The sequence below is a fragment of the Uranotaenia lowii genome, chromosome 3 (assembly GCF_029784155.1).
Source record: "Uranotaenia lowii strain MFRU-FL chromosome 3, ASM2978415v1, whole genome shotgun sequence".
Classification (NCBI taxonomy): domain Eukaryota; kingdom Metazoa; phylum Arthropoda; class Insecta; order Diptera; family Culicidae; genus Uranotaenia; species Uranotaenia lowii.
In genome coordinates this window covers 30377698-30404660 of record NC_073693.1, presented here as the reverse complement: position 1 = coordinate 30404660, position 26963 = coordinate 30377698, and the positions used below count along the sequence as shown (strand labels likewise).

The following is a 26963-nucleotide window of genomic DNA, read 5'->3' as shown; positions in this document are numbered from 1 at the left end:
TTGCTCATTTCAGCGGACCGGTTTTGGTATACACACTCTTTCGCGCACCGGGCGTTAGCAAATTTATTTTTAAATTTAGCATAGCACTGAGAAATTTTTTGCAGAAAATCTTGTTCAAAAATTTAAGCGACTGATTTAATTTTCTGAGCCGTGAGTTTTTTCGCTTATAAATTTCGGTTGATGGCACTTTGGTAGTGGATCGAAAGGGTTTGGCTCGTTTAGCTGCTTTAACAGATATATCGCCATAGTCGACATCCTGGAGGAACTTGCCGTACAGCACCAGCAGGGCCCAGCAGCTTCGAGCGACTAGCAACCGGGTCTGGTGGCGGATGTAGCCGGAACTTCCTGGCAGCAGCAGCCGGAATCAAAGTCAGCGGAACCTGCGCAAATTATGCTAGCATGCTGTGGAGATCCAGCATCAAGCAGGAGATTTTCCGCCGCTGGTCACAGCCTCCGGCTTCAGTGGGCCGGAACCGTCCGCCCTGGTGCAGCGAGATGGAGGACCAGCTTGACCTAACATTGCCCCGGTTCAAGCTTATCTGCGGCTATCTGAAAACATCCTCGATTTAATTCACCTCATCAGGAAGCGATCCACTCGCCATTAGGATCTGCGGTTGAACCCAATCTTCACCGAGGGAGTCATCCGTGCTGGCTCTGATTGACCAGGTAATAATTCTACCTCATTGGAAGAGTAATAACTGTAATAACCCATAATAGAACCAGATTTCAAAAAAATCTAAACAAATCTCTTCAATAACAGGCTGGACATAAGCTGCGTCGATCGACGAGAACATGGCAAGTATGTATCTGCTAATGGCACTGCGGTTCAACAACCTTCAGCTGATAGATTTCTTGTCGAACAAGCTGGGTCTGTCGCTGATCCAATGGGTTGGGCGGAACAAAACGCTGTAGCGGTTCGATCTCCGGAACACGGATACCTCGGCGGACGTTTGGGCCACCATCGACGAGCTGATCATGGAGAATCGGGATCCACACGTTTGAGGAAAAGGTAGTCGATGGGTGGTTTTATATTTTATTTATATTTTGAGCTGTAGTGTATATCAGAATGACTTATTGGGCAGTTTTACCATGATTACGAATACGAGAAGAGATATAACAAATGTAAATAAACTTTGTAAAATAATCCATTGCGTGATTTCTAAATGGTGTCCAAGAAAAACCTTGTAATCAGCATTCATATTTGAAAGAGCATAGGTAAATCTCAGTCATATCAGGACCACGCTATAAAGTCCAAATTTTGTTTTCTTGAACAAGGGAAAAAGGCCTTGGAAAAAAACCAATAAAAAATTACATTTCTAATCTGGTCCAACTGTAAAAAATATCTATGTTAGCAATCATTATGATGGCGAAATAAAATTGTAGCTGGGCTGGGAGTAAGATTCATAGAAATAACTCTACCTTACAATCGCTTGCCATAAATTCTCATTTTTTATTCACAATAAATTATCCTTATAAATATCTGTATTACACTTGCTGTGTTTTTCGTAATTGAAGCAAATAATAACAAAAATAAAATACAATTTTGATTTTCCGGAAGTTTCCATTCCATAGCACCAGCCAAAGGTAGTTATCGACATGCATTCTGAAATATAAAAAATATGAATTAAAATGGGGCTAATTTTTGAAGCCTCCAGTAGATCTTACATTTTATAAAATTCATAATCAAGTTGTTAGATCAAAAATATTAAACGGAGGTACGGAAATAGACGATGCAAAAAATATCCAACTTCAAATTCGATGTTTTCTTGTTAATCAATACCAAAAGCAACAGCCCCATTTTAAAGTCGCTGAAATGAAAACATGGAATTAAGAATGTTCATAATATTTTAGCTTCAAGAATTTTACCGGTACATTCTCGTTGGGTAGTCTGGAAATTTTTGGTTATGATTTGAGAATTTTCGGATTCATTCCAATCGCTTCTTCGTGCATCTTGTCATCGTTCCCAAATCGACTCCCATGAATAATCTAAAATTACTTTTTTAGATATTGTAAACATCTTTTCAAGTCAGCCTGCACCATTCAATTTCTTTTTTATCGTCTCTGAAATGAAAAAATAGAAAAGTCCAAAACTACCATGAAATTGGAAAAAAAAAATTTTCTTACGAATATTGGATAAATTTCGGAAATAAGTCTGAATGCCTGCTTTAGCCTTGTTTCCATCTTGCTTGCGACAAATTTGGCTTGCGGTCTTACGTTGGATTCCAAATGCAAACTCTGGACAAACAAAAAAAGTTTGATGATCTACACCAATGGAAGCTCCAGCAGCATGGTTGATGAAACAGTGGGATGCGACGAGATGGTGCATGGTAGTCGTTGAACGGTTGTTAACGTTTTATTGAGGGCAGAAAATCTAATTTCCGAGAAACTTGTGGAACGCTGCAATTTGCATAGCTTTGAATAGTCTCTCAATTGGAATTTTGATTGGATTAAATTCTATTCAAATAAATTTCAGCCAAAAATTGATTTTCATATTTCTGGCCTCATTAGACGCAAGAGTAATTGTTACAATCTAAAATGAAATTGAAAAAAAGAATAGATTTTAATGTTATAACCTAGGGGATTTCCGTACACTTACGCTTTTAAGATTTGAAATAATCCACATGCAGACGTTGACCAACATTGATCCACACTATTTTTAGCTGCCCATACCCGATTCGTTGCCGGAAATAGCATCTTGACTCTTGATGTTAAAACCTACGTACGAAGGGGGAATAAATGTATTGTTACAAGAACTGTCCTGTATCTTTGTGGACCATTTGCGCAGCTCAGATTAACTGGAATTTCTGTCGTGCTCTTATAGGACAATCACTTTATCTGCCACTTACCTTTATAGCCGCTGGCCAATAGCCAATGTGCCAAATCACCACAAAGATTCTTCTGCGATTCGATTTTCGCTCACGAACAACTATTCTTTTCCAGCTACAGGCTGCCGTTGTACCTTTCGGGGCCCTATGGCTGCTGTTGCTGTTGGTGCGAAGAATGATTGTGTTGTCGGTGCGGACCTCTATTCTGGTTCGGATTTGCGGTTAAAGAAATACCGACAGCAAACGAATCTGCCGGTTCCACCACGGCTATGGTGTTCTGTGGGCAGTTGGACGGTTCGACCAATGCGCAAAATGAAATGTAAATAAACTCTACACGCTGAACGTCGTTTGTTTAACTCAGCATTAAACGGTAGAATTTTTTCAGTGTATGTTTGCTCTCGCCCCTTTCTTGTGAGCAAATTTGGTGATTTTGTCGGTCCCGACGGCAACGGCCCTATTTTGCTCACCTTCATATTAACCCCCGGTGCGGTATAAAAGTGATTAAACTCGTGAGCATTTTCACTTTACTCGCGATTGCTGCGGATGCCCTTAGGGCATTGTTTTATGAGATCTACAACATCTAGGAAACATCTATGAATCCTCGAGGGCAACATAAGTTGATAGAAATCGTTTTCGATTTTCATATAAGGGCGTTATGATCCAAAAGGGTATAAGTGCTTAAAGCTAGTTTCGAGAAAACACGCTTTTGCTGTGGTATTTGGTTATTTTCCGTATAATTAAAAAAAAAACTTTTCTTTCGAATGTTGAAGTATGTAAATAAAATTCTTAAAATTTGAAAAATCGCAAAATATATTTTCAAATATGAAGAATCGATTGGCGTTATGAACTCAAAATCGAACATTTTTGCCCTTTTTTGGCTCTGATGGCCTCATGTAGGTTTATTAGCTCATCTATTTATTATCAATGTTGATTTTACTCAAATCTGATGAGGTTTAGAGTTTCCAAACAACATATCACTTAGAGCACCTGCAACGGTTCAGGCGTAAATATTGGTTTTAAGTATACCAGTTTAAGCACAATTTGAAATTTTAGAATCGGCTTAAACACCTACTCCCCACCGGTGTAGGAGCAAATTTAAAACGGAAACATTTTCATTGCAGACACTCAATAATTGAGAAGGAAGAACCCATTTTATTAGAAAAATTGCATAAGTTTTGAGTTTCACGGTTAATTGTCATAAATATAATTCTACGAATATTCTTTTTGACAGAACAATGATTTCAACTATTCTACCAGGATTACATTAATTTTAAAGCAAAAATGACTACACAACGAGGAAAAAAGGTCAATTGAAACAATTCTTCAATTAATTCAATCAAATTGCTTTGAATCAATGTAATAAGGTTTTGTTAAAATGAAGTGAAAAAGCAATTTTTTTTATCAAGTTATTGCTGACATTGATATAGGAAATGAGAAATGTTTATTCCAAAGTCAAAGGAAATTTTCCTTTGATTTGTCGATATTTTTGTTTATCAAAAACTTGTTTCACTTTGTAAATTTATGTATGGATACAGAAAAATATGCTGCTATTGACGAAAACTCCGAGCAATCTATACGAAACTAAAAATCTCTCAATATCTCAAATAAAACAAAAATTATAGAACAAACAATAAACATTTATTTTACCTCATCTAAAAAGTATTAAAATTTTCTTTTCGTTTATTTTTTTCAAATTTTAGAACGATGACTGAATTCACTAATTCGTCGAGTCCAAATGAAAAGCTTTTTATTTAATTATATTAAATCGAGAATAATGTGCTTATACTTGATATGGTTTTTATTAACATATATTCTCAATTTATGTTACGTATAGGCAGGTTGAAGCGAAAAAAAACATTCAAATAATATCTCAAAAAGAAACTATTATCACACCCAATGTTACCAAATATGTGTGAAAGAAATCATTGTTGGCTAAAATTTTCTCACCGTGAACTAAATCGGTCTGTCGTATATTTTGAAATCCTGTTCCAAATTTGCATGAATTTGGAACAAAGGCGTATAACTGTTGGGAATTTTGAAATCGATAACTGTGCTAAAACAGCAATTTACGACACCGGTGCCAGACGGACTGTTTTAGCGTGGTCGAAAACCGTGTTTTGCATCTACCGTTGGGACAGCCCTTAAAATAGAAGTTATTGAGAAATTTCGAATTCAGGATCCAACAATTTCCAGAATCGGCATTAGAAATATACGAATTTAAAGTGCTGTTGACCTGTGTAATTTGAAAAAAGAATTCTAATTTTTTATTTCTATTCTAAGTTTTAGACTTTAGAGTTTAGGTTAACTCTTGTTGCATAAATTGATTGGTTTTTCAAAAGTTTATCTTTTCCACAGAAAATCTTGAAACAGACTCTGATTTTGAAGCTACACAGTAGACATTCCATCCCAGTCGCTTGGCAAGTGCGGATGTATTTTTGTTTCGCAATACTAATCGGGTGCTTTATACACGCAAAAGTGCAGTTAAAATTGGAAGTTTCCACTATCAGTTATCCTGCATCATTCGGTCGTCAATTGCCGAATCAATTCAGCAACAGAAGTGACAAGCTGTGTTTCCCCCGGCAGCGCTGGTGCGCAATCCCCACATCTGGCTGGAACATCAGGCTGCCTTGTCGTCACCATCAGCACCAGGACCATCAGCAGAGAAGTACAAATTGTTTCCTCCCAATTATTCCGGGTTTGATTACTGTTTGGGTGGTTGTCCGATAGATCCGGTATTAATGGCCGTGACCGGATAACCGGAGACATTGCACAACTCTGATTCGATTGGTCATTCTCTCCCGGTAAATCGAGCCATCATCAAACAACCGAGGAAAAATCATCGCCGTCGTCATCGTCAGGGCCAGCTGCGATCAACGGAGAACACGTGGTTGTGTACCAAAGAAAATACACTCAAGAAAAATAGCTCATAAAGAAGTGCTTGAAAAAATTGTAAGTTCTTTTTCATTCTTTTTCACTTTTTCTTTAACTATCTTTTTCCCTATATTTTGACCATTGTTTGCTTCGTTCATATTTTTAACGTCGGACATTCGTGTTCGTGTGAAGAAATATGAGCGAAGGCGGGGGGCTAATCCCCTCAACTGAGGATGATGAAGATAGCATCTATGAGGATGAGGAGCATTTAGAGGATTCGATTGTTGCGGGTCCTTCTAATGTTTTTCATTCTCCAATGGATGATAATTCTGAGTCATCCTCAGTTGAAAGTAAAGCATCCCGACTCCGAGTCTACACAGAGAGCCCAACTTTCACTGGTCCTTGGGTGGTTTTCATCCGGCCCAAAAAGAATGGAAAACAGTTGAATGTGGTTCAGATCACAAGAGATCTGGCAAGGTGGTCCTCCGTAACCTGCATTAAAAAGGTGCGTCCAAACAAATTGCGAGTTGAAGTGGCCAACCGGAAAGCCGCAAATGAAATTGCTGTCAGCAATTTTATAAACTTAGAGTACCACGTGTACATTCCGTCTCGAGACGTAGAGATCGAGGGCGTGATTACAGAAATGAGTTTGAAGGCAGATTACGTGAAATCCAACGGCGTTGGTAAGTTTAAGAGCCTCGATTCGGCTTCGGTCGATATCTTGGATTGCCGCCAACTCAGAACTGCCACCGTCGTAAATGGAGTCAAAGGGTACTCACCTTCAAGCTCATTTCGTGTGACCTTTGCGGGTACCGCCCTCCCTCATTACGTCTTGATTGACGGAATATTGAGGCTTCCTGTGCGACTCTTTGTTCCTCGCCCAATGGATTGCAAAAATTGCAATAAGTTGGGGCACACTGCGTCGCACTGCTGTAACAAGCCACGGTGCCCCAAATGCGGGGAGAATCATGGGGCTGGAGCGTGCTCAGCAATAGAGCAGAAATGTGTCTATTGCGGGGGCTCACCCCATGAAATCTCTTCGTGCGAGGCATATAAGAGTCGCTGGGATAGTCAAAAGCGCTCTTTGAAGGAACGTTCAAAACGGTCTTATGCCGCCATTTTGAAGAGCGCGGCGCCTCCGATCCAACCTCATACAAGTAACATTTTTACTGCGCTGTCAGTTGTAGACAATGTAGAATCAGATTCTACCGACGAAGAACACCCGGTCATCTTTGTAGCCAACTCGCGAAAACGCTCAAAACCAGCACCGAAGACCCCCAAAATTCCAGCAAAAATCCCAACATTTAGTCCCTCAATTGGTATAAAGCAAAAACCGACACCTATAGTACCACTAGTGAAAGAAAAACAAGTCCCTCCTGGATTCCGTATGAATATGACATCTCAGAATACACCAGACATTGCAGAAACTGCTAAGTCTTTCATTCCTAACGTAATTTCGTCAGAATCAACTTCACAATCTGGAATTTTTAAATTGTCCGACATCTTAAATGGGGTCTTTACTTTTCTCAACGTCTCGGAATCGATCAGGAGTATTGTTACCTCTATGCTTCCTGTAGTAAAGACATTTTTGAAGCAATTGATGCAAACTTGGCCCCTTCTTTCAGTGTTTATCTCTCTCGATGGCTAGTTTAAGCCGAGAGGTCGGAGATATCACTGTGTTACAGTGGAATTGTCGTAGCCTAATCCCTAAACTGGATCCGTTCAAATTTCTTCTTCATGAAACTAGTTGCGATATTTTTGCCCTTTCTGAAACATGGCTTTCTTCTCAATCAAACATCTCATTCCACGATTTTAACATCATCCGTTTGGATCGCAATGATTCTTATGGAGGGGTGCTTTTAGGGATCAATAAGCGCCACTCTTTCTATAGAATCCACCTCCCTTTGTCAGGAGGAATTGAAGCTGTTGCTTGTCATACAACTATAAGAGGTAAGGACTTATGTGTTGTCAGTTTGTACTGGCCTCAGAGAGTTGCGGTTAACCAAAGCCACCTAGAGGACCTGTGCTCAGTGCTACCTGAACCAAGGTTGATCCTGGGTGACTTTAATTCACATGGGACTGTCTGGGGGGAGCAAACTGACGATAGTCGTTCTACTCTTATCTATGACATTTGCGATAGTTTCAATTTAACAGTATTGAACACGGGTGATAAAACACGGGTACCTAAACCTCCTGCTAGACAAAGTGCAATTGACCTCTCACTCTGCTCAAACTCACTATCATTGGATTGCCAGTGGAAGGTAATCCCTGATCCCAATGGTAGTGATCACCTGCCTATCAAAATTACAATCACCAATGGGGTGAACGCTTCGAATTCAACAAATATGGTATATGACCTCACAAGACACATCGACTGGAAAAAGTACTCGGACGCAATTGTTTCAGCCATCCATTCTGTGGAAGTGTTACCTCCGTTGGAGGAATATACCTTCCTTGCTTGCTTGATCCATGATAGTGCAATTAAATCTCAAACGAAATCCATCCCAGATCCATCTGTTCGCCGAAGGCCTCCCAATCCATGGTGGGACAGTCAGTGTACTAAACTTTACGTGGACAAATCGAACGCTTTTAAAGTTTTTCGGAAACACGGAACCCTGGATAACTTCAACGCGTATTTTTCTCTTGAGCAGCAATTTAAAAATTTGATCAAGGGGAAAAAACGTGCGCATTGGCGTAATTTTGTGGGAGGTTTGTCGCGGGAAACATCCTTAAGCACTTTGTGGAATGTGGCACGCAGCATGCGTAATCGTTCTCACACGGACGAGAGTGAAGAACATTCGCATAAATGGATTTTCAATTTCGCACGAAAAATCTGTCCAGATTCCACACCTGTGCAAAAAATCATCCGAAGTGTGTCTCCGAACAGATGCGATCTGGATTCCAGCTTTTCAATGATGGAATTCTCACTTGCTCTCCTCTCTTGTAACAATTCAGCTCCGGGAGTTGATAAAATCAAATTTAACTTGTTGAAAAACCTTCCGGATGCCGCCAAATTTCGCTTGTTGAATTTATTTAATCAATTCTTGGAGCATAACATTGTTCCCGAAGATTGGAGACAAGTGAGAGTTATTGCCATCCAAAAGCCCGGAAAACCAGCGTCTGATCCCAACTCTTACCGTCCAATAGCGATGTTGTCTTGTATACGCAAATTGATGGAGAAAATGATATTGTTTCGTTTGGACAAATGGGTAGAAACAAATGGTCTCCTTTCAGATACTCAATTTGGGTTTCGAAGGGGCAAAGGGACAAACGATTGCCTTGCTTTGCTGTCTTCAGAGATACAAATGGCGTACGCAAAACGTGAGCAAATGGCTTCAGTGTTTCTAGACATAAAGGGAGCTTTTGATGCAGTCTCAATAGAGGTTTTGTCAGACAAGTTGCACTCCCGGGGTCTGCCTCCTCTATTGAACAACATCTTATACAGCTTACTTTGTGAGAAACATTTGAACTTTGCTCACGGAGATTTTGCAGTTAGAAGAACATCTTACATGGGCCTCCCACAGGGTTCATGTTTGAGTCCACTTTTGTACAACATGTGAGTGACATCGACAGCTGTCTCTCTGAAGGCTGCACTCTAAGACAACTTGCAGATGACGGAGTAGTGTCTGTCACAGGATCTACTGAGTCTCATCTGCACAGGCCTTTACAAGATACTTTAGACAGATTGTCTTCCTGGGCTTTGGGGCTTGGGATTGAGTTTTCCCCTCAGAAAACGGAAATGGTTGTTTTCTCTAAGAAACGTAGACCTGCTCAACCTAAGCTTCAACTCCTAGGCAGAACGATCACTCAATCGAGGAGTTTCAAGTATCTTGGGGTTTGGTTTGATTCCAAGTGTACCTGGAGAGCCCACATTGAGTATCTGAAAGGAAAATGCCAACAAAGAATCAATTTTCTCCGATCAATCACTGGCACCTGGTGGGGAGCCCATCCAGAAGATCTTTTAAAATTGTATCGAACAACAATTCTCTCGGTTATGGAATATGGTAGCTTCTGTTTCCAGTCGGCTGCCAAAACTCATCTCATCAAACTCGAGCGTATCCAATATCGTTGTCTCCGCATCGCTTTGGGCTGTATGCCCTCAACGCATAATATGAGTCTTGAAGTTTTGGCAGGCATACTCCCACTAAAAGATCGATTCAATTTATTATCACTCCGGTTCCTCATCAGGTGTGAGGTCATGAACCCATTGGTGACCGCAAATTTTGAAAGGCTTCTTGAGCAAAATCTTCAAACCAGATTTATGTCTATATACCATGTCTTCATGTCCATGCAGGTTAATCCTTCTTCATATTCTCCAACTCGTGTTTACATCCCAGACTACGACAACTCTTCTGTCCAGTTTGATTTGTCTATGCAGCAAGAAATTCGTGGAATCCCTGATTCGCATCGTCCACTTCTGATTCCAAGAATTTTCGATGCTAAATATAGACACGTCGATGCTGACAAAATGTACTTTACAGATGGGTCGCTTATAGAGGAATCAACGGGATTTGGAGTTTTTAACGAAATAGCTACTGCCTCATATAACCTCCATCCACCATGCTCGGTATACATCGCAGAATTAGGAGCCATTTACTGGGCGTTGGACAGCGTCGTTTCAAGGCCAGTAGGACACTACTATATTATAACGGACAGCCTCAGTTCTGTTGAAGCAATCCGTTCAATAAGACCAGGAAAGCACTCACCGTATTTCCTCGGGAAGATACGGGAGACGCTGAGTACTTTATCAAGACGTTGCTTTGCAATCACCTTCGTTTGGGTCCCCTCACATTGCTCGATAATGGGTAATGAGAGGGCGGACTCTCTGGCTAAGGTGGGGGCGATGGAAGGAGACACATATCACCGTGAAATCGTCTTCAACGAATTTTACTCCTTAGTTCGAAGGAACTCTCTTGTCAACTGGCAGCGCAAATGGGACGAGGATGAGTTGGGTCGATGGCTCCACTCGATTATCCCAAAGGTAAGCCTCAAACCCTGGTTTAATAGATTGGATCTGAGTAGGGATTTTATTCGTGTATTTTCCCGTCTCATGTCCAATCATTATTCCTTAGACGCGGTACTCTATCGTTTGAATATTGTTGGCAGCAATTTGTGTAGTTGCGGCCAAGGTTACCATGACATCGAGCATATTGTCTGGTCGTGTGAGGTCTATCTTGTCGCCAGAACGAATTTTATAGACTCCCTTCGGGCCCGAGGAAAACCACCTAACGTCCCAGTGAGAGATGTACTAGCTATGCTAGATTTGGACTACATGCTCGAAATCTATCTTTTTCTAAAAGCTATTGATCTTCGTCTATAATACTTTTTATTTTCATATTTCCCTTTCCTATCCTCTTTCTCTTTAAAATAAAAGTGTTAAGCTAAGCAAAATATTGTAAAAACAAAAAACGAGTTTGGCTCCTTAAAACCTGAAGGTATGAGCCGTTTCAAATAAAGATTTACAAAAAAAAAAAGCTACACAGTAAACGAAAATTACCGAGTTCGGTAATTTTTTTTACCGAAATCCTAACATGTGTAAATCGTTAAACTGTTCGGTAATTTTTTCGGTAAAAAATAAACGAACATCGGTAAATGAAGAATCGATTTACCGATGTTCGTTTATTTTTTACCGAAAAAATTACCGAACAGTTTAACGATTTACACATGTTAGGATTTCGGTAAAACAATTACCGAACTCGGTAATTTTCGTTTACTGTTTACTGTTTACTGTGTAGGTATATTTTTGTTTGAAAATTGTATTTCAAACTTAATCTTAGATTGTAAATTTGAAATTTCGGAATAATATCGGAAATCTTAATATTAAACCTGAATTCTGAATATGAATTCTTCATCTGCATTTTGAGTCGGACTTCTATTATAGAAATAACAGAAATTTCGCTTTAATTCAGTTCGAAAATAATTTCAAATTCTGAAATTCTTCTAAAATTGTTGAATATAAATTCTTTGTGATACTTTTTCGGCAAACAGTCTAAAGGGCGAACACGAAATTATTGCGACACCGAAAATTCCATGCTAATGTTCTTATAATGTTAAGAATCAAACCAAAGTTTTAGGGTAGTTTTATACATATATTTACTTCAAAAATCAAAAGAAAAGTTAATCGATGGAGCCTTGAGTGTGAAATAGAACGCATTTTCGCTTGATGCCCTCTATAAAAGTCTCTACAGTGTCGTCTGGTACCAGTTTCTCAGTTTTTTTCCCATTTTCTTAACATGTCCTTCTCGTCTTTGACTGTCTTCCTGCTCTTCCGAAGTTCCCGGTTGATTATTGCCCAGTACTGTTCCACCGGGTGCAGCTCCGGATAGTTTGGCGGGTTCATGTCCTTTGGAAGAAAATCGACAGAATTGGCCTCATACCACTCCAGAACATTTTTAGAATAGTGGCATGATTCCAAATTTGGTCAAAATAGCGGAGCTTCGTCGTGCTGCTGCAAGAACGGCAAAAGGCGCTTCTCGAGGCACTCAGATTTGTAGATCTCGCCATTTATTGTGCCATTTGTCACGAATGGCTCAATGGCTTTGACGAATGGCTCTTGCTGGTGAAAAACAACCATATTTTGTCACACGGAAAATAAAAAAAAGGTAAAATTTACCTTTTTGCGAGGTTAATTTTTTCCACCCCTCTTTCGAGGTAAATTTTACCTTTTTCGCATTCACCTAGCAAAATAGTAAATAATACCGTTTTCCCATTTACTGATTTAAAAGGTAAATGCTGGTTGGTTTGATTGTTTTCTTCAATAAGAATTAAAAAAATACTAAATTCTTTCAAAAATGATATTTATTGGAGATAAATAGGGACTGGTAATTCGGCTTCGCGTTCTTCTGAGCCACTATGGCCGCTGAATCCACCTGCGTTGCGTACATTCATGGCCTCCTCCGTTCGACTAATCCGGTCAGGTTCGGCTTTTCCGGCTGGAGGATGACGTGGAATACACCTCAAAACTCTATGGGCCGATCTGAAACAAAATCAATAGTATTATGACGAGAACCAGCACAACTAAATGATATTTAAGAACATTTACCATTCTATTCCGATTTTCACATATTAGGCACAAAGCAAAACTTGTTCCTAGAATGACAAAACAGCTTAACCTTAATGAACGGGTTCGGCGAATAGTTACTTTTTTTTAGAAGAATTGTACCGTTTTGTTTAGCTCAATCCAGGTCAATTACACCTCGCTACGAGGTAAGTTTTACCTTATTTGGATTCACCTTTTTTCTCGGTGAATTGTACATTTTTTCCAACCTCGATTCAGGTAAATTTTACCTCGCTGTGAGGTGAGTTTCACCTCGAAGAGGTAGAAGTTACCTTTTTGGCTTTCACGAGCGTTCACCTTTGCTAACTCGGTAAATTGAACCTTTTTATTATTTTAAAATTTTTACACACTGAATGTTTGGATATTAAAAAAAAAATAAAGCAACCATGATTTTTTGCTGTCATATTGAGTAACAGCCTACTCGATCCATTTGCTACTTATATAAGGTACCAATATGAGTTTATGGTTTTATTATCTGAACTTATTTGTTCTATTACCTCTGATCACACTGACATGACACTTAGAACAAAATTCCGTTCATATTTTTCATATTTAATTTGTATAGAAGCATACGTTTCATAGATGGAATGAGTTTAAAGCCATTATAATAAACGATTTGTCGTACCCCGAAATCCTCAGAGGTCAAATTTGGTTAAATTTGGTTCAATTTGCTTGCTTGTTCCTTGTCAGGTTCCTACCAGTTGTTAGATCTTTTGTGGTTGCTTGGTTAGTTTTTTGAAATGTAAAAATTTCATACCATTTCTATGTAATTTTCTTCTTCCAGAAAAAAGATTGGTCTCAAACTAGCGTTAAAATAACATGCATTTCTTTCTTGACAAATTTGGGTCCATTTGCATTATTTATTCAAGAGTTTTGTAGATATTCAGGTAACATTTGTATGGGGACCCCCCATTCTTGTAAGAGGAGGGGTCTTAAAGCATCATTTAACTTATTAAGGGTCCTAAAAACCCTTACATGATCATTTTCACGCCGATCGACTGTGTAGCCTTCAAGTTGATAAGGAAAATCTGCTAAACATAGTTATCTAGATCAAATTTTACAACATCCAGATGAAAAAAAAGTACATCAAATTAAAGATTTTGATCAGATGAACAACTTTTCAGAAAACTTCAAACCAGTAGGATTTCATTTAAAAAAGTTATGAGGTTTTGACCATCGATTGGTCAGGCCTGCCCCACTGTGCGTGCCCGAGTTTTAGCCGTCGATTGTTGCCGCTAATCGCGGTTTGGGAAGTTCTGTACTTTGTATGTATGTGGTCTAGCTCTCTTCTTTGCATTCATAGCTCTGCAGTTCGGAGGAAAACGAATCCTTTGGTGGCTTGTTTTAGTATCGTTTTTACGTTTTTCTTTTAGCCCTTTTATAATGTTCGGTAAGTTCTTGTAGGTGTAGGAACGTCTGATGTCCATGAACAAATACATTCGGAAGCAGTCCTGCATTTGGAACGATGTTCAAAGAAAGGGTCATGGCCTCTAAAAACAAAATCAAATTTTCAGATCGGAAACCAAAAATCTCTTTAAAGCGCGAAACTCACTTCAAACCATTGTAACCCAGAAAAGCATATACTTGGTGTTCATGTTCTTGAAGTCCAGTAGTGAGTTTTCGCCTCGCAGGATGATTTTGTCCCACAGGACTACCTTATTGGGCTCGTTCTGTTCCGTCTGGTATTCGGCCGTCAGATACAGGAACAACTGCTTCACACTCCAGTTGAACAACCTAGGTACTCAGATTGGTATTGAGATCGAACGCCAGGAAGCCCTTTTCCGGGAAGCGCTGAAGTCCGGAGTGTTTTAGCTGTAAGATTTGATCGAATCACTCCCATCCCAAAACGAAATCGCATACGTGGTCTTAATTTTCAAAATTATTTTGTGTTATTGAGATTTCATTTCAAACTTACACTTGCATTTTGAGGGCGTTAATCCGAGCCGGAGTTCGATAATCGTTGAAGAAAGTTGTCGTAAAGCAGCAGAACGTCCCATCGATTGTGGTGTAAACAAAAATTCCAAAGCATGCTGTTAAAATTTTCGAACAAATGGTTAAAGTCTTATTCGTCAATATTATTTTGGCGCTAGTGTTTTGTCCAAGGACAAGGATATATTTTGTCACCGCTGCTTTTTCTCATCGTAATGGATGAGATCTTGACTGGATCGATTGACTGTAGACCAAACCGAGGATTGCCGTGGAATCCATCAAGGGAACAACTGAACGACCTTGACCTGGCAGGCGATATTGTTTTGCTCGCCCAAACACAACAAGACATGTAGAGCAAACTCGATGACCTTTTTTTTAACAAGATGGAAATTTGACTTTAAACCATAACAGCCGGGTGTTCGATGACCTCACCGAAAGCTCCAAGGCAGCAGGTCTCAAAATCAATGTCGGAAAGATCAAGTCGATGGAAATCAACACAAAAAATCGTTCCAATTTCGTGGTAGTTGGACAACAGATTGAGAAACTGGAGTGCTTCCAGTATCTTGGTAGCCATATAACGCCTGATGGTGGTTTTAAGAAGAACATCGAAACCCGGATCAGAAAGGCCCGATTTGCTTATGCGAGTCTCCGAAACATCTGGCGCTCACGCCAGATCTCTCTACGATCTAAGATACGAATCTTCAACTCAAACGTCAAATCCGTATTGTTGTACGGGTGTGAAACTTGGTGCACATATGCGGTGACGACGCGAAAACTGCAAGTTTTTGTGAATCGCTGCCTGCGGAACATCATCCGCGCTTGGTGACCTGGCCATTGGATCTCAAACGTGGAACTTCATCGCCGGTGTCATCAAAAGGCGCTGGACATCAAGATTCGGGAACGTAAGTGGAGATGGATTGGGCACACGCTGCGAAGAGATGAAAACGAGATTTGCAGAGAGGCGCTTGACTGGAATCCTGAAGGTCATCGAAGAAGAGGCAGGCCCAAAAGCTCGTGGCGGCGAAGTCTAGCCGCTGAAATCCGCACAGTTGACGAGAACCTTGGCTGGCAGCAAGTGAAGACGCTGGCTCCGGATCGCCAGCAGTGGAGATCTTTTATATCAGACCTATGCGTCGGTCAATCGGCGCCGGACCCTAAGGTAGGTAGGGTAGTGTTTTGTCCTCAAAATTTCTCAGAAGCCGATAGTACCTGCTTCCGGTCTTCCTTTCAAAATAGAAACATTGTCAAAGGTGGATGATGCGAGTCGACGTCTAACTGCAGGTATGGGTTTTATGTTGTCCACGTCAGCCTGTAAAGCCTGATCGGCTAAGAAGTTGTATATCATTTCCGTTTTTTCAATATGAAGCAGATGTTAAAAAATTATGAAAACGACACTTCAAAATTGGTTTATTTTAAGGTTTTGCACTTTTTCGTTACACTACTGAAAAACCAATTCTAACCAAAATTGTTGCAGCAAAATGAAGTTTTAAGGCTTCCATCAACGAACAAAGACAGAATCTTGAATGTTTCTTCTGTGCTATGCATCTTAAACAGTTTCGTGTAAAACGTCTTATATCGAACACACTTTTTTGTAAAAGAAATAAATTGAACTGCTAAACATGTGAAATGTCTTATTTACATGTCCTGAACTTAGAATGCGGAACAAGAAACTCTGATATCAATATTCATATTTTGATCTTCCATCAAATTCGATGAACAAAAATAGAGAACAACATTCATACTAGACAAAAAAAATTGCCGGAATAATGATTTGGTAATTCCACGAGTCTACATTAGAAGATTTAATGTATGAAAATTCGATTCGAAGACCCGATTGGTTTGCGCATATTCAAAAATCGAAACCTGATCCATAATCATATGTCTTACCGCGCCGTCTGTCAGGGGTTGAAAAGTTCGACCACCTGACTGCTGGCTGCTGCTGTGTCGTGTCGTATCTGGTTCAAGGAACCACTGAGACCGGGGTGGCTTCCTAAGAGCGAGCACATGGCCACCCCCACACAACTACCCCGCGCCAAAAGAAGATGCGCCCGGCTATCGGGATCCATCGTCCCCCGATGCAACAACGGAAAGTATAAAGCCCCGGGGCATCTTCACAGCAGCCATCAGTCAGTCGGAACACCAGAGGTTGATCAAATCAACTGCTAGTCACCAAAAATCTAACCTAATCATCCCCCCAAACTTAAGCCTGAAAATGTACAAAAAATTGGTGAGTGTTTTTGGGTGGTGTATAGATATTTTCTCCGAAGCCAAAAGCAAACTGAAAACGATAAAACAGTGTGCGATCTTTCTGTTGGAAATCATCCGGTGCATCAAAGTGATTCGAAGAAGCTTGACCCGTGGAGATCTGCAAAGCAGATGGGCATTTTGAGCAAACCAAAAAATGCAAATAGAGACATTAGTGATGCAGATTTACGGTTATTTCTGTTTTCGTAGAAGGGTATCAGGTTGTGGACAACCGCGTCGTGATAATAATGATGTGTGGTGCAACTAAATAACGCACATTGGAACTGACCGCATGGTGATGGCGGTTTCAAAATTTGTGAATTTTAAATCGAAAGTGCTGCCGAATTCGGTGGACAGATAGTTTTGTGAGGGGTATAATCGGTGGGGCTTCTGGGAATCATTGATTTATGTATTTAGATTCCACTCCAAGCCCCTAATCTGTAGACTGAATGTGATAAAGTTTAAGGGTAACGTTCAATTATGAACGCAGAAAACAAAATTCTCAACCTGAATCTAAATCCTGCAATTGAGGTGGAATCTGTTTTGTGATACTTTCAGAGACTTTGAAACAAATAGTTCAATTTTGATTCTCAATTCTATATCCGGGAATCCAAACAAGAAAATTCTAAAATCTTTATCTTTTGTTTTAGTAAGCGTACAATTTTGGACCCGAATGTAAAAAAAAGGTCCATAATAAAAAAGAGTGTACAATTTAACAAGAGTTATGAATTTAAAACTAAAATCTTTAATTTTCAATTTCGAATTCTAGTTTTGAAATTAAGAGTTAATCAAGGGTTAAAGTAGACGGATATAAGATGAGAAGAAAATGAAAGGTGTTCAATTTTTATTTCTAAATTTTGGTTAATGAGTTAGAAGTGTTAATTTGGAATTCTATCTGAGTGCTGATAGTGAGTTTACTTCTGAACTTTTCTCAAACAAATTTGAATCTGGATTCTGGAACTACATTATATTATCTATCTCATTATGAGTTTCAGGCTCAGGATTTTGAATCTAAAATTGTTTTTAAATTATCAAAATTTCAATTCAAAATCTGGATAATATCCCTCTTTTTTCATGTTCAGGATTTAAAATTTAAATCTGTAACGTAAAATAAATTACACTAAAAAGCTCAAATTTCAATTGAATTTGAAATCTAAATTTTGCATCTGGATACTTATTTTAAATTTGAATACAGAGTCGTTCTTTTGAATTTAAATTCTGAATCTAAACTTTGAGCCTTATTCCTAAGCTATGAACATTCATCAGAATCCTGAATAAAGATTTTTCAATCAGAATTTAAAATCGATATTTGGGTAGCTAGATTCTAAATTAAATTTTTATTTGCTGAATCTAATATTTAAAGCAAGATTTTCAATCGGACACAAAAATACAGTCCAGCGAGCCGCATTCTCGAAGCCAAATTTGTTTCTAAATCGGAATATTTCATTCTGAATGTGAATTTTGATCCTGTTTTCTAATTTTAAAAGTTTTTCGGAATTCTTAATGATATGTTTAGATCATTAGAGTCATAATCTGAAATCCTTATTCTAAATCTGAATCATAAACCTTAACTTGGAACTCTAAATCTGAACCCCCGTGCCAGAAATCTGAACCTCAAATGTACACTGACGGCCAAAAGTTTGGGATCACCTCTTCAAAAACATGAACATTTTGATCGGCCATATCTCAGCCATCTTATTACATATTTGAATGCTTTTGATCTCATTCAAGATATCGTGAGCAAAACCTTCTTTGTATGTATTTGACAAAATGTTAATATTGAATTTATATGACTAAAATTTAGCTTAAATTTGGGACATTTTCAAAAACCGAACATAAAATTCAAACCTGATCATCTCAGGGTGGGGTGGACCAAATTTCAAAATTCGAGTTTCATTCGAATCCTTTTTTTGTACTTATTAAAATACATTTATTGAATTTTTTGCTAAAAATTTGCAATGTACCTAAAATATATAAAATAGCTACTCAAGTCATCGTCCAAAAGTTTGGAATCACCCCGTAGTATGGTGCAACGGCCAAAAGTTTGGGATCAGTCTTCTAAAACATGCACTTTTATTTCACGCATATCTCTGTTATCAAACAACGTATTGTTTATCTAAAATGCTAATTTCGAAGCTAATGAGTTGAAATTGCTTTATGGATATTTATTTGAAACAGTTTTGACAGACTAACTTCTTCAGAACTTTAGCTAAAGATTCATCATTTTCTGATGATTTTCACAAAATAGTCCGACAGTTAAAAAAATGCAAATTTGTTTTGATCATAACTTAGTTGTCTTACAAGCTATTGCAGATCGGGTTGGTTTTTGAGGGGGTGATCCCAAACTTTTGGCCGGCAGTGTAAATCTTAGTAGAATCTGCCACGGCAGCCCTGCTTTAGTATTGGTACAGACTAGAGTGCCTATAAGAAGAGTGACGCCAATGTCAAAATTGGAATAAGCGATGAGCCGTCAGTGTCATTCCAAACGAACAAATGAGCTGTCAAATTCCGCCTTCTCCAGGCAGAATTTGACAGGTTTGGAACGACACTGACAGCTCATCGCTATTCCAATTTTGACATTGGCGTACATATTTTTGGGAGACCTTTTTTGGGGTTGCTTCAAAATTAAACTTTTTTCGCCACACCGAAACTAAATGCTATTTTTTTGAGAATCATGCATTTACAAATAAAAATCCAATTATACTATACGGCAGTAAATAGAAAACGAACTCTAGAATAATATGTGTTTTGAAAAAAGACTCAAAAGCATACAGATTCGCTAAAATTGAAAGTTCCCATCTTGCCTCGTGTGGCCATCATTCCCTTATTTCCCCTAAAGATCAATGCTTAAAAAGTCCTTAAATGAAATAAAAATAAACACATATTTAATGAGCATAGTTGGTTATACACCTACAGTACCGTTCATTATTGTATATAAATTGGAAGCACGCGCACTGTCACTTCGAATTTGAACTTCCATAACTTTTTACTCTGATGATATTTTTGGATCGAATTTTTTGCGTTAGATTGATCAACTATCGCACTATTATATCACAGAATTTGAGCTTTCTGGAGTTTGTTTGGCCTGAGATACAGTAATTCTACTAAAATCGGACTTTTTGGACTTTTCTCATTTAAACTGCAATAACTGAAATATAAAGCTAGCATCTCTGAAGTTACGAAAAGTTCTATCGATGAGATCAAAAGTTACGCGAGGTGCAATATTTCAGGCATGAACCTAGAAATGCGATTTCTATAGAATTTTGGTTAAATTTTGTGATATAATAGTGTGATAGTTGATCTATCTAACGCAAAAAATTCGATCAAAAAACATCATCAGAGTAAAAAGTTATGTAAGTTCAAAGTCGAAGTGACAGTGCGCGTGCTTCCAATTTCTATACAATTATGAACGGTACTGTATCAGACATAAAAATTCTATTTGCGTTTGAAACTGAGAGGAATAATTAAAAAACAAACGATTGGCATTGCTCTGATTGGCATTGTTGTCCAGAGTTATTAAACTACAAACGCTAAGAAATCTGTTTTAACTTAACCAGACTCTCTGGAGCCACCACCTAGAAATCACACTAATTTCCACCCGTTGCCTTCCTTCCACAGTTCATCGCCTCCGTGCTGTTGACGACCATCGTCTCAGCCGTGCCGGTGCCACCTGGTGGCTCCGATGCCGAAGCCACCATCGTGGCAATGGACACGGTCATCAACGACGATGGGAGCTACGCGTACAACTACGAAACCAGCAACGGCATCAAGGCCAGTCAGCGCAGCGAGAACGGAATCAACGCCAACGGAGAGTACTCGTTTGTGGCCCCGGACGGTGCCGAGTACAAGCTAACGTACGTGGCCGATGAGGCCGGTTTCCGCCCGCAGGGTGCCCATCTACCCGTTGAGCCCGAAGCGCCGGAACACGTCATCAAGATGTTGGAGGATTTGCGCGCCAGCAACAACCCGGACTTCGATCTGGCCGTGCTCGATGCCACCATCGCCCGGCTGAAGGCTACCCGAGGCTAAGGAGGGAGAGACCACGTAGCGCTTAAGGAATCCTGACCACCGTGATGATGATGATAATGGCTCCGTGGAAGGTGTACTGAACACTTCTTTTGTACATATTTCGATAAGGGACGATGATGAGTAGTTTAATGCTATAGGAATATAAAAAAATGAAAATAAAAACCTAAAAAAATATTAAACTTTTGCCTTTTTATGTCTGCTTAATTCACCAAGAAGAACGATTTGAAGTAAGAACAGATTCAAAGCCCTTCATAAGATCATCTCCCAAAAATTGATTTAGAAACCCGACATACCTCCTATACCTCCGGTAGTCCGGGGCTGACGTGTGATTGGAGGGTCCTAAGTCCTTCACGAACAGCGACCTTTGCGATTCATTATCGGACGGGCTCATGTACGTCCTAAAAGCGATGAGAGTTCGCTGTGCATACAGGATCATCTCAACAGATGTAGCTTTTTTCATCGTCGGCATGATGCCAATCGACATCACTCTGACAGAGGATAAAGAGTGTTACGTAGCTAGGGCAGTTATAAGAATATGTAAAGCTCAACGAGCAGCATCAATGCTCAAGTGGCAGTAAAGCTTAGTTCTTTTAAAAATGGGACAACTACGAAAACCATTCGTTTAATCGAAAAACTTTCTATGAAGGAAATGAAGGTAATGTTATGAAAATTCATGAAAAAATTAAGAAAAATATTTATTGTTTTTTTGGAATTTTTTTTTTACTTTACTTGTTTTTTTTTCTACGGAAGCGGAATCTTGGCAAATCATTATATTTTTTACAAAACAACCAGCAAATACATACTACAATATGCTAGGGACCTTGCCACGAGCAGACATGGTATAGGTTTCAAAAGCTGGAATTTGTTTGAAATAGGGTTTTTTATAAGTTTTATCGTTCATCAGAAATCATCTGTCACAGTGTCACATAGCCTCGGTACCGGCTATACAGCTTACGAGCTCTGGAACAAATTTGTTGTAAGGTTTGAATGACTCATAACTAGGCAACACTTTCAGCTTATCGGAGAAAATTTTTTTTTTGACATTTCAGCGATCTAAACTTAGTTTTTCGCTTATTCAATATCAAAAATGCTGGTATGAGACTTGACTTCCCTGATGACCCTTAAACGTAGTTACCGATCATGTCCTTCACTCCAATGCTTAATTTGAACTTTGTGCTCATTTTTGACAGTGTTAGTCAACTCACACACAGTAATTCTTCGAATAATCAACGTTTTGTCAGCTATCGTTTTAATAATGAAGGATTTTGAAGGAAACTGTGCAAAGTTATTTTTTTTCTTTTTCTCCTACATCGTAAATATAACAAAAATGCGTGAATTCTAAATTTTCGAAAAAATAGGTCTAAAATTACTTTTCACAGGTAGCAAAATGCTGTTGAAATGAATGTCCGATTACTAGTAAATGAACTATTATCAAAAGAAGGTGTCCCATTTCTAAAACAACTAAGCTTTAAATAGCCTAATGGGATGCATCGAACAACGCAAGATGGACGCGGCTCTCAGACTTGGTAAATCGCAAGTATGGAGAGGTCAACAACTTTTGCCTGAGCCGGGTGTTTCAGGCAATACCTTCATCGGTTTAATCTCGTCAGCTCACCATATTGCTCAGAATGCGTAGATACGGAGGAATCGGTAGACCATGCTATCTTTTGCCCTTATTCTGCGCCACGCGTGAGGTGACGATTGTCGACCTCGGAGTCACCGTGAAATTTGTCACCTTATTCTCGGACAATGAGTTACACTTCAACTAAGGTGGCACACTATTGCACGTCCGATAGAAAAAAAAAACGAAAATGAACATAAACGAAGTCGTTGTCAGGCAGCTGTAACAAAATACAACGCCCAAAGATCTTGACATCATTTTTGCATGGTAAAATTTTCAAAATGTGCTACAAGTGTCAAAATTTCTACCACTTTTTCTCAACACCAGTAAACTTGCTCTAAGCAAAATGCGTCGAAAAAATTGCCTGTAGTGACGTAACTTTTATCATGGTAACTATGTTTACGAAGAAAAAACTAAACTAGTACCATTGAATCGATTCTTTCTCATCACCTCTCTTTTTTCACCGAAGTGGAAGGTGACACTTCATCCGAAGCAGCGGTGTCATATACACATATTTTTCTGTATTATACAGATTTTTCAACGTCAATACAGATAAGATACAGATACAGATTTTTATACAGATTTTTGAACATTAATACAGATTTATACTTATTTTTTAGAAAACCTAAATCATTTGTTGATGAAACGGTTTCCACGGGCTAACTGAGCTAAATCTTTTTAAACCTTTATCTTTCCAACTGCAGTATACCTCAAATGCTTCCAACAGCACAAATAATTTATCCAGACCATTAACTTCTACAAGTAAGCTTTTGTGAAGACCATAACCATCATTTATTATAGGTTAGTAGGAGCTTTAATAGTCTCTTTTTCTCAACAGCATAGCATAACTTTATTGTTTTAACGGCGAATGATAGCCCCCCAAAAGAGTACACAAATTTTGATAATAAAATCAGTACAAAATCTCTTCTCCATAAGTTTGATATCTATAAAGTAGGGTGGTATTTAAGATTATCACTTTAAGAGAGTTATAAAAAGAAAAGGATTGAGAATCATATACCTAGAAAACTCTTATTTCATATTCAATTAGGTTTGCATCATCAAAGCTCATTAACTGAATAAAGTAGGAGAACACTTTAGAATTTTAAAACAAATTCGTTTCTTATACGATATGCAGTAATTTTTTTAAGCCAGCCCACTAATTGAAACAAGTTTTAGTTCATAAATACAGTAAATTTCGATATTTCATTACGATAACAAAAAGGATTTGCCTTTATGCTCCATGCACTGATTTGAAATTAACTAATTCATAAAATTTTATCAACTGAACCTGAAATTGAACGTGTTACATTTCGACAATGACTGAAGTCAATATTACATTTCATAATTTATCTAATGTGTCGAGTTTTATATTGCAGAATATTGTAAAATTGTTACTTTTATTTATAGATTTCGAGATATTCTTCTAAGTGTAAAAATAGGTTAAAAAATACATTCAAAAAATTTATGCACTGGCAAAACTACATGATAAAGATATAAACAAAATTGTTTCAATTCAGTCATCGACTTTCTCGAGGACCGCGAGTAATTTTCACTTCACTTCACTTTTTTGATTAAAGTTTTCGTTTTGTCATTTTTGTTCCAATTCAACAAAAAATGGAAATTTTGAACTAAATTTCATAAACAAAATAAATCTTTCATATTTCTTGAGGCATCAGTCAAAATGTTCTGCAGACTTCGGCAAGGTTGGGAAATAAGTTATAATCTTCAATATCAAATTCTCAAAGACTTTTTTGAATGATGCCAGATTTATTATTTAGATATAATTAAATTTTTTAAAGCGTTGTGTTTCTGAAACTAAAATATCTAAGCAAAATTGATTGAATGTAAGACAACAGAAAGGTTAAAATCTGTTGTACGTATTCATGTAGGTTTATTTTTGGGTTTAAAAGAAAATATTAAAATTTCTTTTTAAAATTGATTGATTTGAATTTAGGAACCCAAAATCTTCCAACATTAATTAAGTATTAAAACATAGGAAACATAAATGACTTTCCCTTGTGTAACTTTCATTTATAACTTGAATTCAATTTTCGTACTTAAATATACATTTTTGAATTTTAAAATTTTATAAATAGGGTTGGGAAAATTTAGAAAACAGAAATGAGATTCTGAATTCAGAATAACATTCATAATTATATGGTTAATTATTTAGAATTATAACTCAAAATCATTGAGCTAAATCTTAAGCATTTTGCCTTCCGATTTATACAATTAAAAAAATAGTTTAAAAGTTTTATGTATTAAAATGAAAAGATGCTCAACTAAATGCTGCTCAAATGTGACAAACTTTTAAATTTTGGTCCTAAGGTTGTTAGGTTGCGGCCAACAAAATCGCATGTTTTCATCTGGTGTGAGTTAATTAGCCTTTAGTAATAATTTTCATATCTGACAAAAAAAAAATCTTAGCAATCTAGATCAGAGATGAGCAATTCGTGGCCCTCAAGACCCCAATGTGCGGCCTGCGAAGCTTTTCCGAATTGAATTATTTTCTCAATTTTTTCCTGTGATAGATCGTTTGATATCATAAAATACCAGCTAATAAACCAGAAATAGTTGATACGGCGATGACTTGTTTAAATATGTAATTTACGTGTTTCTGTTTGGATTTATCCCTCAATCATTCATATAGGGGACTTTTTTCCAGAAATGTATCATTCAATGTGTTTTTCAAAGGGATAAGTGCAATGTTCAATATCATTGTCAGAAACAAAATTTATTCTTATTGAAAATAAAATTTTCCTATTTTTCTTGAACGTTTTTAAATTCAGAATCGATAACTAAATGAAAGTCGTAGTAATGATGATTTTCATATTTTTTGTCAAAGATAAAGTTGTATGATAAATTAACTCAGCAGATAATTTTTTTGAAAACATGATTATTTTATCAAATTGGAAAAAAAATGCTAATTTCGTTAGTAATTGAATTAAAATTCAGCATAAAAAGTGTCGAAAAAAAAATTTACATTCATGACAAAACCCTGTATTGTAATTTTGTATTTGATTCAAAAAATCTGTGGAAATGTTCTCTGATGTTATACCAAACGTTGATAAATTCAGTCTTTTCACTTAGTAAATAACAATTCATATTCAAAACGTTAAGATATGTATCTAGATACATTTTCTTCAACAGGCCTTCGAAATCTTTTTCCACACAGCAAAAATTATTTCCTGTAAAATAACGCAAATGTCCTGTAACAAAAAGGAGCAGGACATTTACCGTAATTTTACAGGTCGAAAAATAAATTTTTAGTTTTTTCGTTATTGCTTTGATATAGATACATAGCTCCAGAAGACTTTTAAAGAAAGTGATGAGTAGATACCGCCAGTTTAGATAAAAATGATTATTATATAGAAAGGCGTTAAACGTGTTTGTGCATCGTACGTTTTTAGGGAAAAATGTGATGCAAATGATGTCTATGTTTGGAAGAACGAATGTTTGCGAAGAAGTTAAAGTTAATTGAAAAACTATTTTTTCAAAGATTTAAAACAAATAATTTGAAATAAAAAAAAATCGCTAAAAATTTGTATTTATTACAATTTAACTTTTTATTATCTAGCAGATCTATTTGTTATTATCTATAGAGTTTGATAAATGATTCACGAGTGTTATTTTATATTAGCGCGGCCCGCCGAGAGTATGTTGAAATAAAACTGGCCCGTTGGTTCAAAAGGTTGCTCGCCCCTGCTCTAGTGTTCAATTAATGAAATAAATTGTCAAATTGTGAATAATGAATACGTTAAAACCACCAAAACTGATTTCCAAATTGCATATTAAACGATAAGCTTATATAGAAAACAATGATAAAAGATTTTGGTCGTTAAAGTTCAAATACAGATAAATACAGATTTTTTCATGAGGCCGATACAGATTTTTTAAAAAACCATCTGACACTGGATGCGACTACTGGAATCGAGTGACCCAAGTCACTCAACTTTTGTCACCCCACGCGCGGTGCAGAGTAAGGGCCTTTGTCTGGCCCAGGTTCATGTCAAGGCGTAGGAAACTGCTAACCTTGAATGCTGAGAATGTTGTGAATGAAATGTGTCGCGACAACTCAACAACGACGACGGTCTTGAGCCTCCTAAGCAAAAGCAACGATGGACTCATACGGGTGGTTTAAAGGATCTCACATACTCCTGCTACGATCTTTCCCTACAGCAACTGCGTTGCGATATGTCTTTGTCAGGGAGCTCCATTAATCTAAAGCGGGCCATAGACTACACAAATTGGCCTGTACAAATTCGATGATTCCGCGTCGATTGTTTGATCTGTGCTCGCCCACACACTATACAAACATATTTCACGCGAACACAAATGATTACTGGCGAAAACAGCAACAGCAACAAAAAAAAACCATCTCCACCCC

At 37.9% G+C, this 26963-nt stretch overlaps 1 protein-coding gene and 1 long non-coding RNA gene across 3 annotated transcripts; one reads left to right on the top strand and one right to left on the bottom strand.

The window, feature by feature from the left end:
* Nucleotides 1-1426: 1426 nt before the first annotated feature.
* On the bottom strand, nt 1427-3300 carry LOC129755747 (uncharacterized). 2 transcript variants are annotated; one of them, XR_008739320.1, is made up of 6 exons: nt 2847-3300; nt 2597-2715; nt 2125-2530; nt 1867-2061; nt 1666-1808; nt 1427-1603 (listed from the first exon to the last, which is right to left on the bottom strand). It is a non-coding gene; the product is annotated as an uncharacterized LOC129755747 (long non-coding RNA). The 2 variants fall into 2 exon arrangements; XR_008739321.1 differs by having other exon boundaries at nt 2215-2530.
* Nucleotides 3301-16632: 13332 nt separating this feature from the next.
* Nucleotides 16633-21090, top strand: LOC129757524 (cuticle protein CP14.6-like). The gene is made up of 2 exons (XM_055754792.1): nt 16633-16909; nt 20545-21090. The coding sequence occupies exons 1-2, from the start codon at nt 16895-16897 to the stop codon at nt 20953-20955; spliced, it is 426 nt and encodes a 141-aa protein (XP_055610767.1). The 5' UTR covers nt 16633-16894; the 3' UTR covers nt 20956-21090.
* Nucleotides 21091-26963: the final 5873 nt, after the last annotated feature.